Genomic DNA, 12,884 nt, shown 5'->3' with positions numbered 1-12,884 from the left:
GATCACCCCTAAGTTTTGGGGAACTGGAAATAATAGTGTGAGGGGGAATTTTGTCCATAATGACATCAGCCAACCACAGGAACATGAGCTAACACCAGCTTTGGGATAAAACGTCCACAAATGTCTGACCACAATAGTGTCATGGCAACGAGTTGACCTACATGACAATAAGTTGAGATCATGAATATGCTAACCTATAGGAGAATGACACGCCAACTTTGGTAGGTGAGGAAATACAAATAAGGAAGAGGGGAGAAACCCCAACGCATTAGACATAGTGGCGTTAGTGTAACATATTATAAAAGCTGTATCCCAGCCTGTATGCGGGAGGAGAGAGAGATGTAGCCCTTGGGAAGGGCCAGAATAATGGCCACTGGTGATGATGAGGAAGGTGATGGCTAACATTTCAGGTTGTTCTGCAAGAGATAATGTGAGTATATGGAGTATATCCTGAGCTGAATGTAGAGATGTACATTCTGTATTATCTCTATCTACCTTACAGAGTTAGTGTGTTTGTGACTGTGCTAAATGTATTAATAAATTATTGTAAATATAGAAGGGTTCCTATAGTGTGAGTGTTGCAACAGTGCACATCGGGGTTCCCAAATATATAGTAATTTTAATAATACTGAGCCTGATATTGGGACACGAACCTGTCAACCCTCAAAGTGATAACTGAGAGTTCTTAATCAATCAATATAATTAATACATAATCTATAGATCCAGCTACATTGTGTCCTCGAAAGACTGTAAACAAATTTATCATGAACCACCATCAGTGGTGACTAGCACAGAAGTTGCACACATGAGGCAGCATCTCAGGATAACAACACCGAGAATTTTCTAAATTCATCCTAAGAAAAGTTTGTCAAATACAGATTATACCTTAGAGACTCAAATATTATATGTATTCCAGTACTGCCTAGAGGCCTCATCTGAGATCGGGTCCCCATTCTGCTAAATCCATTACATACACGTGGTAAGAGACAGGCCCTGCCTGCAATATGTGTGTAATACTCACTAGTTGTCAATGGCAACATTAAATTTAAAGTGGCCAAGTCTTCCGGGGTTGTTTTTAGCTACGGGTCCATGAGCAGAAGCACCAAGGGTATGTCTACACTACCTGCCAGATCGCTGGGCAGTGATCAATCCAGCAGGGGTCGATTTATTGCGTCTAGCCTCGTCTAGTCTAGATGCGATAAATTGACGCCCGAGCGCTCTCCCCTCGACTCCTGTACTCCACCGTTGCGAGAGACACAGGCGAAGTCGACAGGGGAGCAGCTGCAGTCGACTCACTGCAGTGAAGACACCGCGGTGAGTAGATCTAAGTACGTGGACTTCAGCTACGTTATTCACGTAGCTGAAGTTGCGTAACTTAAATAGAAACCCCACTCCTCCCCCCCCGCCCCCAGTGTAGGCCAGGCCTAAGTCACGAGGGGAGGCAAAGGTGGTGGTAGCAACTGTCTTTGCAGACTAAGAGTCTGTATGAAACTCATAAATGACTGAGGACATGGCAAGTATGAATATCTGCACTATGGAAGCACCTCATTCCGTAATCATTATAACTCTTGAGTCCCCACTTACCCTGGCTGGAAACATTCATGCAGAAATAAATCCCATAGATCTGGTACACATACAGGGTTCCCGGTTTCATGAACATTGCTGCATTTCTTGCAGTTTGCTTCCCTCCCTTTGAATGGGAAGCTGCATCTTCCCCACCCAGATATGCCTCCGTTTCCACAATCCTTCCCCGGAGTTCTCTGCCATCAGGAAGTTTATGAACTAAAATCTGAAAGAGAGGTCAAAAGTGTGTGTTAGTGAGTCCCACAGTAAGGAACCCTTTAGTTAGGTCAACATAGCTATATTAGTCAGGAGTGTGAAGAAAACTCAACCCCCTGACCCATGCAGCTATGCCGACCTAACCCTGAGTGTAGGCACAGCTATGTCGACAGAAGCTAACTTTGTTTGGGGAGCCAGTGTTCCTACAACAAATGAAAAACCCCTTCCATTGATGTAGGCTGCACTTACACTACAAGGCTCTGCTGGCACAGCTACACCAACATAACTATGCCAGAATAGTCCCTGTAGTGTAGACACAGCCTTGGTCACTGGAAAAAGCATGAGAAGTACAGAAATGTAAAGAATCAGGGATTATCACACAGCATAATGGGTGCTTCTCCATCATCTCCCATAGAATGCACTGCAAACTAATGTGAGCTTTTCCAGCTCCCATCCGGTGCCACACCTCAGTCCAAGGATCCAGACACTTACCTATCATAAGTTCCTAACATAAGTTCCATTTTTTTCAATGTGACTGTATCATGCAGTACAAATTTATGTTGTTACAGAGGCATAAAATAAGGTCATTTTTTCCAGCCTGCACACTTGTTTTTTGTTCCATCCAACATGTGTATTGGCTGAAGCAAAGAGTGCCACCTGTTAACTCACTGACACTGACTCTAAATCACAACTTTAGCACATCATTAAATGTGTATTATTTAATTCAGAGGAAAATATGACAACAAATATGATGAAATAACTTCATCATTGGACACAGTCTTACCAAGACTAGTACCAAGTTCTGGTCCCCAGCTGGGCACATAGTCATAAACAGGGTATTAATAATACTTTTGTAATTTCCACACTACATAACATGCAGCGGAGAGACTCTGGGCAACAGCTTGACAAAACTTCACTATTGAAACAGGCTCCCTGCTGCTGGCACTCAGGTAAATAATTCAGTGTAGGTGGAGAAATAGAGAATGGTGAAAAGAATTTTAAAACGAGAGAGAGAGAGAAACAAAACATAAGCAAAATCCATACACATTGTTTTTTGTGGTTTGACCTAATGTTGTTTCCAGACATCTTGTTTTATTTAATGTGTTTATGAAATACTTCAACGTAGCCTCTTTTGGGCACAAACTCTCTGTTTAATTATACTACATTCTGCACTCCCATATTTAAAAATAAGTGGTTTTGGAATGACCCTCATGAAGCAGAGAGCTTAATTCCTGCCAGATGCTTGCACTGGATTGCTAAAGCAATTGTTGGCCTGATCCAGTAATGGATTTGCCAGAGATCTGCATCAAACACTACAACTGTTGCATTTTAGAATCTGTTTTTAACAACTCCCGAGTTATCAACAGTATCAGAGAAATTATTGAGTTTACCATTTTCAATCATGGAATATGCACAGAGAGACTTCAGAAGCATACTAATTTTTTGGCCAGTCTGAAGTCATGATCTGTGACTAATGACAGTCAGCTTTTATGCTCCAAAAGCATCAGACACACATGGATAACTCTTTCTTTTAAACAGAAGAAATGCTGAAGATCAAATTGTGGTTTTAAGATTCACATAGCTATTTCCTTGATTTCTCAGCTACCCCAAATGTGCACAAAGAAAGCCACTCAGGACACCTCTTCCACTGATGATTAGCAAACTACATCTGTATTTTGTCCTCCATTACAGCAAAAACAATTCACTGAAGTAGAATAAAGACAAGGGTTTCTCCTAGTGGAAAAATAAGCAAATGCCCTTACCTATCCTCATTCACTAGTACATATGCAAAATATCCTATGATGTATTCTATTCTATTCAGGTTTCTGTGTCCTATTGACGGTGCATACTAATATGACCAAATGCATTTTAAAGAGTTACTGTCAGGCCAAGTATGGCCCAAAATTTAGGTTTTGTAAGACAAAATCCAAAACTTTTACCAAATCTAAGACTGACAGAAACTTTTCCATGACAACTTAAAAAAAAAAAAAATTCCAAGAGCGATAACAGGCACAACACAGGACAATACAGAGCTGGAACACACAAGTTTGAGACCTTTGGAGTGCCTCAGCAGTGTGTGGGTGGAGTTTGAAAGATTTAAGGGCTAATTCTGGGCTAAAGTACACAACTCATCTAACTGAACTATGTAATGGGGATTTCTGGTCCCTCAGGGGGAAGGCCGTGAAGATATTATGCAGCTGCTATCACAGCCTCAGGGCTCCTGTGGCTCCCCGCCTATGGGTAGGTAGAGAATGTCTGATGGATGTGCACAGTCAAAGATCCAACAGCCCCACCCCTGTGACACCCACAGCCTGCCCCACAAAACACATTGTATTCTAGTGCAAAGGGATCCTTGATGGAACACAGTTAAGTAGTGCACAAGGAAGGGTGAAATCATGCACCTTGCCTTTTCTGTAGGATCGATCCATGCTGATTCAGGCAGAGTTAAGACCCTTCACATCTGCAAAGAAAGAGGCAATATCTGCCTCTTAAGAGGAGAGAGCTTGGTGTATGTTAAGTGCGAGGCTGTTCCAAGGATACAAGGCAGCACGAAAGAAGGCACAAAGTCTAGAATGGTAGTTTGGGTTTTCAGAGAGAAGTAATTATTCTGACATATTATAGCATTATAATAATCCATAGCCCTTATAAACTGCTATTCATCCATAGATCTCACAGCGCTTTACAAAGGAGGTCAGAAGCATTATCCCCGTTTCATATATACAGAAACTGAGACAGAGGAAGGGAAATAACTGGCCCAGGATCACCCAGCACACCTGAGCTGGGAATAGAACTCAGGTTTCCTGAGTCACAGTTCAGTGCCCTATCCACTAGGCCACCCAGCCAAAGAAAATACAAAGCCAACATATAGGAATACCTGTTACAAGAATAATGGCCCTGGATCAGTCACCAATCCCATTTCAGTGAGTAAACCGGATTAAAAAAAAATAAAGCTTCAAGATAAGCTTAATGCAAAATGCAATAGAAAAGAGATCTGATAAGAGACTGGTTCTGCTCATACAACCAAAATGGGCCCAACCCTGTTCCCAAAAGTCCCAGTGATTTCACCAAGAGCAGGAGTGAGCCCATATTTCCTGTAACAGCAGAGAGCCTTGGAATTAAAACCCAGTAAAAGGATGCAGTTATGGTCCAACAACTTATGTTGTTGGTGTGTGCTGTACCATAAAGTAAACCTATTGGCACAGACACGAGCATGAGTCCTTGTATCAATTACCTGTCCTAGAAATGATTTAGCCAGGTTGATGCAGGGTTGGTTGAAAAAGTCTGTCCCTAGCCGGGAAGATGTCCTCTTCTCTTCACTGAAGTATTTGCTGCTTACTGGAGAGGAATTCCCATCAAGGAGAACTGTCAGGCTCCCAGAGGTGTCAGCTGGAGAGAAGCCTGGTTTACTTTGGACAGCATTTAATGGAGTTAACCGCTTTCTTTTTCTTGGCATCATTCTGGAAAACTGTCATTTAAAAAAAAATGAAATAAACTCTTTTTATGTATTTACAGGAACTAATTTCCATGATGGTGACCTTTACACAGATCCTTTTATCCAAATGAATACAAAAGCTCTAATTTATTGGACAAACTAGACACAGTCTACAACCAGGTTAACACTTATAGGCAGCTAAGTCAGGCAATGCAAAGTTGGCCTCTGCTCTGACAAGTGTTTGTAAAATAGCAGCCCGGGGCTCCAGTTTTTCTCTTTTACGGAATCCAAATCAAATCAAATCAAATCTGCTAAATTTACAAGTAAAAATAAATTTCTAATTGCTAGCCCTGAAAACAACCTGTAACAAAGATTATGCAATTCTGTTAAATGATACACAAGCCAAAGAAAACTAAGAACCATTTCAAGACCTGTGCTGGCTCAGCAGGGCTCACAGCAGTAAAGAGAAACAAACAGTTCAGACAGCAAAGTGAGCAGAAAAGGCTCTGAACATACACAGTCCACAGATCAGTCAAGTAAGAAGATGACATTCTTCACGCTAACAAACTCATTTAGTCCGAACGTACTGGATTATAGCAAGCACGGTGGTAGCACATCTGCTGTAGACATGCTTGCATCAGAACTTCTGCTAAAACTGCCTAAGTATGATCCCAAATAACTTTTGAACATTTACACATCAGTGAGATGAGTGGCAGTGTTCAGCGCACAGGGTTGGGAATCAGGAGACCTGGGTACTTTTTCTGGTTCTGCCACTGACTTGATGTGCGAGCTTCAGAAAATCACTGTTCCACTCTTTGTGTCACAGTTGCAATATCTGTAAAACAGGGATAATTACATTTACTCACCTGTATAAAGCACTTGAAGATCTATGCTAAGTATTAATATGACTTGGGCACTCGGAAGCAAAGTTCACATCTCACGCAGGTAAAACCAGTGAGGTTCACCTTTGCTGCTGTACTGTTGGACTGGAGACTTTTTCCTGCAAGGCACATCTGAAAAAGCAAAGGCCAGCAAGAACAGTTTCGAGGACTGTGTGTGTTTCAATGTAACAGTTCCTTTGGGCCTGTCAAAAAATGCTATGAAGCTGTATATTGGGATGTCACGAAAGGGGACAGGGCTTTTGTTAGAATACAACCACTCACTATGCTCAGAAGCAATTTACAACTCTTCAGTGTGAACTATTCCCCTCCAAATCTAGTAAAAGACCAGCTCACCAGTAGGGACTATTTACACACAACGTTTAGAGGGGGTCGTGGCTCATCCATTTTTGAGTTATTAGTGTACAAAAGAATATTTTAAATGATGGGAAAAGTGCATTTTTCCCATATTCCAATAATATAAAATGCCTTAAAGGCCAAAATCAAGTTCAAGCCTTCTCAAAATTCTTTTCTGGGACCAAGCTAAGAAAGCTCCAGCCGCAAAGGGAAAAACTTTCAGGAGGTTGTGAGCATGCAAAAACAGGAGCTTTATAGTACATCTACACTGCAGTGGTGGGTGTGAATGGCAGCTCCAGTAGATGCACCCATGCTAGCTGTACTTTAGGTAGCTTGCTAAAAAGAGCAGCGAGGATGTCGTCAACAGGTGGGCTTGTGCAGCAGGTGCTGAAGCCCAGGCCGGAGCATCCTCTGCTATTTTTAATGAGCTAGCTAGGGTACAGCGAGCATGGGTGCATCTACTCAAGCTGCATATCGCACCCACAGCTGCAGCGTAGACATATTCTTGCCGGAAAGCTCAGCGTAACTCTGCTATAATATGAATCACTTCACCAATCTCTGAAATGACGCCGCCTCTAGACGAATGCCTGCCATGTTCCAAGCAAAAGTGCTCAACAGGAAATGAAGAACAATCCTGTACAAACTGAAACTGCAGGGGAAAGAATTACATAATAAGTATGTAATTGCCCACCCTGATGTGTGGCAAGAACACCTATATACTCCTAAAAATGCCATGGATGCCGAAAGCCATTTGTACCAACATTTTATGTCTCTCTTGACCGATGGCCCCTTCAACAGCACAGTGCCCTAGTACCAGCTCAGTACTGACTCAGATTAAATAGTGCCCCCTACTGAATCACCAACACTATTTCCTGTAACACCACATTCTGTAATGACAGACCGGTCAACCCACATTCCTGTAACACCACATTCTGTAATGACAGACCGGTCAACAGCACATATAGAAAAGGTTTTGATGCTGCTCAGCACTTGACATGCCCCATGTAGCCCAAGTTCTGAGCACACACTGCTGCTGCTCAGGCACACCCAGCCTTCTCTAGTTATTCTAACCAGAGTGCATTCACAGGCGGCTCCTTCCAGAGTATTTATAAAGGAGGAGAGGGCATGAAGGTCTTCACCAACTACAGAGCCAGCCACGTCACATGGCAATGGCAGGCTTCCTGCCCACTCCTGCATGTGCCTTTAGTAGAGAGCAAACATGAAATGGTTAAAAGCATGCTGCTGCTCTAGCTGCTTCTGGAGAAGCAGATGGCTCCAGAGGGAGGTCCCCAACTGCCCAGGCTTCTGATAACTAGGAGAAACACATAGCCAATTGCTTGCCAGACACGAAGGTTGCAGATCTCTCAATGACAGACAGACAGACAGACAGACTTATGTGCAGTCCTGGTAAGAGATTCGAGTCCAGGACTCCATGGTGGCATTCTCTGAAATGCTTCTAGTTCCACACGCAGAGCCAGTTAGACAGGCAGAAATGCAGCATCTCGATGGGTGGCTGAGGCAGTGGTGTTGGGAGGAGGGATTTATGTTTATTAGGAATGGAGGAACCTTTTGGGAAAGGAGGAGCCTGTACAGGAAGGATGGGCTCCACCTAAATCAAAATGGAACCAGATTGCTGGCAAGTAAAATTAAAAAGTTTGTAGAAAAATTTTTAAACTAAAAGCTGGGGGAAAGCCAACAGATGCGGAGAAGCACTTTTTTCGGACAGAGACATCCCTTAGGGAAGGATCTATTTAACATGGATTCTCCATAGCCTAGTAAAAAGGAAAGGATAGGAGTTTATAAAGTACCTGTAGGCTAGGAAGAGAAACAATCAACTTAAAAAGAGTCCCATTCAACTACATCACATGAATGCAGACAACTAAATATTGACAAATTTTATAAGTGCTTGTATACAAATGCTAAAAATCTAAATACTAAGACGGGTGAACTTGAGTGCCTGGTATTAAATGTCAATATTGATATAATAGGCATCACAGAAACTTGGTGGAAAGATGATAATCAAGAAGCCTGCCAAACAATCAGTGGGGCCACTGGACAACCGATAAGCTAAAGGAGCACTCAAGGAAGACAAGGCAATTGTGGAGAAGCTACTTGAATTATTTGCATTGGTCTTCACTGCAGACCATGTGTTGGAGATTTCCACACCTGAACCATTCTTTTTAGGTGACAACTCTGAGAAACTGTCCCAGATTGAGGTTTCAATAGAGATGGTTTTGGAACCAATTCACCCCAACAGTTCTGAAGGAATTCAAATATGAGACTGCAAAACTAGTAACTGTGGTATGTAAAAAGAAAAGGAGTACTTGTGGCACCTTAGAGACTAACCAATTTATTTGAGCATAAGCTTTTGTGAGCTACAGCTCACTTCATCGGATGCATACTGTGGAAAGTATAGAAGATCTTTTTATATACACAAAGCATGAAAAAATGGGTGTTTACCACTACAAAAGGTTTTCTCTCCCCCCACCCCACTCTCCTGCTGGTAATATGTAAATGGTAATATGTAATGGTAAAATGTGGACTCCCTCCTCAGGCCCTACGCTACCAGTACTCCCAGCTACCTTTGAGACACCACTGACTTCCTGAGGAAACTACAATCCATCGGTGATCTTCCTGATAACACCATCCTGGCCACTATGGATGTAGAAGCCCTCTACACCAACATTCCACACAAAGATGGACTATAAGCTGTCAAGAACACTATCCCCGATAATGTCATGGCTAACCTGGTGGCTGAACTTTGTGACTTTGTCCTTACCCATAACTATTTTACATTTGGGGACAATGTATACCTTCAAATCAGCGGCACTGCTATGGGTACCCGCATGGCCCCACAGTATGCCAACATTTTTATGGCTGACTTAGAACAACGCTTCCTCAGCTCTCGTCCCCTAACGCCCCTACTCTACTTGCGCTATATTATTATATTATTAAGGATCTACAACCTATCCTGAAGGATGACCCAACACTCTCACAAATCTTGGAAGACAGGCCAGTCCTTGCCTACAGACAGCCCCCCAACCTGAAGCAAGTACTCACCACCAACCACATACCACACAACAGAACCACTAACCCAGGAACCTATCCTTGCAACAAAGCCTGTTGCCAGCTGTGCCCACATATCTATTCAGGGGACACCATCACAGGGTCTAATAACATCAGCCACACTATCAGACGCTCGTTCACCTGCACATCCACCAATGTGATATATGCCATCATGTGCCAGCAATGCCCCTCTGCCATGTACATTGGTCAAACTGGACAGTCTCTACGTAAAAGAATAAATGGACACAAATCAGATGTCAAGAATTATAGCATTCATAAACCAGTCGGAGAACACTTCAATCTCTCTGGTCACACGATTACGGACATGAAAGTTGCGATATTACAACAAAAAAACTTCAAAACCAGACTCCAGCGAGAGACTGTTGAATTGGAATTCATTTGCAAATTGGATACAATTAACTTAGGCTTGAATAGAGACTGGGAGTGGCTAAGTTATTATGCAAGTAACCTATTTCCCCTTGTTTTTTCCTACCCCCCCCCTTTAACGTTCTTGTTAAACCCTGGATTTGTGCTGGAAATGGCCCACCTTGATTATCATACACATTGTAAGGAGAGTGATCACTTTAGATAAGGTATTACCAGCAGAAGAGTGGGGTGGGGGGAGAGAAAACCTTTTCTAGTGGTAAACACCCATTTTTTCATGCTTTGTGTGTATAAAAAGATCTTCTACACTTTCCACAGTATGCATCCGATGAAGTGAGCTGCAGCTCACGAAAGCTTATGCTCAAATAAATTGGTTAGTCTCTAAGGTGCCATAAGTACTCCTTTTCTTTTTGCGAATACAGACTAACACGGCTGTTACTCTGAAACCTGTGGTATGTAACCTACTGCTTAAATCAGCCTCTGTACAAGATGATGGGAGGATAGCTAATGTAACTCCAATTTTTTTAAAAAGCTCCAGCGGTGATCCTGACAATTACAGGCCAGTAAGCCTAACTTCAGTACCAGGCAAATTGATTAAAACTATAGTAAAGAACAGAATCATCAGACACATAAATTAACACAATATGTTGGGGAACAGTCAACATGGTTTTGTAAAGGAAAATCATGCCTCACCAATCTATTAGAAATCTTTGAGGGGGTCAACAAACATGTGGACAAGGGTGATCCAGTGGATATAGTCTACTTGGACGTTTAGGAAACCTTTGACAAGGTCCCACATCAAAGCCTCTTAAGCAAAGTAAGTAGTCATGGGATAAGAGGGAAGGTCCTCTCATGGATCAGTAACTGGTTAAAAGACAGGAAACAACGGTTAGAAATAAATGGTCAGTTTTCACAGCAAAGAGAGGTAAACAGTGGGATCCCTCAAGGAGCTGTACTGGGACCAGTGTTCTTCAACATATTCATAAAGGATCTAGGAAACAGATTAAACGGTGAAATGGCAAAATTTGCAGATGACACTGAATTACTCAAGATAGTTAAATCCAAAGCAGACTGTAAAGAGTTACAAGGGATCTCACAAAACTGAATGACTGGACAACTAAATGGCAGGTGAAATTCAATGTTGATTAATGCGAAGTAATACACATTGGAAAACAACTATACATACAAAATGATGGGGACTAAATTAGCTGTCACCACTCAAGAAAGATCTTGGAGTCATTGTGGACAGTGCTCTGAAAACATCCACTCAATGTGCAGCAGCATTCAAAAAAGCTAACCAAATGTTAGGAACCATTAGGAAATGGACAGATAAGACAGAAAATATCACTATGTAAATCTACCCCTTGAATACTGCATGCAGTTCTGGGCACCCTGTCTCTGCAGAAATACATTGGAATTGGAACAGGCACAGAGAAGGGCAACAAAAATGATCAGGGATATGGAAGAGCTGTTATACAAGGAGAGTTTAAAAAGACGGAGAATTTTCAGCTTGGAAAAGAGATGAGTAAGGGACGATCTGACAGAGGTGTATAAAATCACGAACGATGTGGAGAAAGTGAATAGGGAAGTGTTATTTACCCCTTCACATAAGAACTGGGGCTCATCCAATGAAATTAACAGGCAGCAGGTTCAAAACAAAAGGAAATACTTCACTCAACATACAGTCAACCTGTGGAACTCATTGCCAAGGGATGCTGTGAAGGCCAAAAATAAAACTGGGTTCAAAAAGGAATTGGATAAGTTCATGGAGGATAGGTCCACCAATGGCTATTAGCCCAGATGATCAGGGACCCAACCCTATTCCCCAGATGTCCCTAAACTCTGACTGCGAGAAGCTGGGACTGGATAACAAGGGATGGATCACTCAGTAACTGCTCTGTTCAATCCCTTTGAACCACGTGGCAGTGGCTGCTGTTGGAAGACAGGATACTGGGCTAGAAGGACCATTGGTCTTACTCACTATGGCCCTCCTTATGTTCCTCTCCCATCATGGATTCAGCTGCTCAAGCAAAATCAATCACCCTCTTTCCCACTTAACATACAAAATCAGGCTCTCACCTATAGCCCAGGACCTGAGGGGTCAGACAGTATTCTCAGCTCCTCTATGCAACAGCTAGACCTGCCTCTCCCTCTCACAGCTCTCCAGAGAGAGAGGAGGCTTCTGCTAACATTTCTTTGCCAGCCAGGTCACAGCAGGATGCCCTAGCACTATAGCAGAGGGAGACAAGCTGAGAGGTAAAGGACCCCACAGTATGGACTCTTGCCAATCATACAGCAGCCAAGAGGTACAGAAAATTTAAAGAAACAATTCTGGCAAGTACGCAGAAAGAAATCTGGATGTGGCAGGGGGCTGGCTAGCTGAAACAGGGGCGAGTTGATCTCTAATGACATCGGGACAGGACAGCACAGAGTACCAATTGCTATGCTGGAATGTTGCACCAGATAAAAGTAAATTCCCCTCCCTCTTCCTCTCCTGTCTCAACCAAACTCCACTCAGGGAAAGTGAAACAAGCGTAATGGCATTTCTTGAGTGCTGCAAACAGAGGAAAGTAAGGCAGGTCTATCTTTTACATGTGGCTCTCCAGAAGCAGATACCAAGCCCGTCAGCTGTCAAGTCCCTCCCCTCAGATAAGCCATCTCCTGGACTTTTGGCATAGAGTGTAGTGTTCAGCCCCCACAACACCCTACAGTGTGACATCCCAACCTTGTACAGCATTCCAGCATAGCAAATGGGACACTGTCTGCTCTGTCCTGTTATCAGAGATTAACCCAGTCCCTGCTCCCAAGAAGGGAGTGGAGGCAGAGGCTAGCCAATTATGATTATAATCTGTAAGTGAACTATATTTTTTAAATTTTTTTTAAATAAAGACCTTGATTGTGGGTTTATTCCTACCAATACTTTAAAAGTCTGGCAAAATGAATGAAGGTTACACCCACCCTTAGTGAGTATTGGGGATGTTAGTTTC

The 12,884-nt window shown here is 42.7% G+C and overlaps 1 protein-coding gene across 2 annotated transcripts in view; it reads right to left on the bottom strand.

The window, feature by feature from the left end:
* MPG (N-methylpurine DNA glycosylase) overlaps nt 1-12,884 on the bottom strand; it is a 46,332-nt gene that overhangs the window by 27,373 nt on the left and 6,075 nt on the right. The window contains exons 2-4 of one of the 2 annotated variants that reach the window (XM_084642287.1): nt 6,079-6,225; nt 5,012-5,245; nt 1,585-1,789 (exon numbers count right to left, since the gene is read on the bottom strand). In XM_084642287.1, coding sequence (XP_084498413.1) covers nt 1,585-1,789; nt 5,012-5,236 — 430 coding nt within the window. In that variant the 5' untranslated portion in view covers nt 5,237-5,245; nt 6,079-6,225. The remainder of the gene's footprint in view (nt 1-1,584; nt 1,790-5,011; nt 5,246-6,078; nt 6,226-12,884) is intronic. The other variant, XM_084642288.1, reaches the window with a different exon arrangement.

Source organism: Lepidochelys olivacea (assembly GCF_965140295.1).
Source record: "Lepidochelys olivacea isolate rLepOli2 genome assembly, chromosome: 10".
In the NCBI taxonomy this organism is placed as follows: Eukaryota; Metazoa; Chordata; order Testudines; family Cheloniidae; genus Lepidochelys; species Lepidochelys olivacea.
Note: the sequence above shows the minus strand (reverse complement) of the source record. Positions and strands in the feature narration are given on the sequence as shown.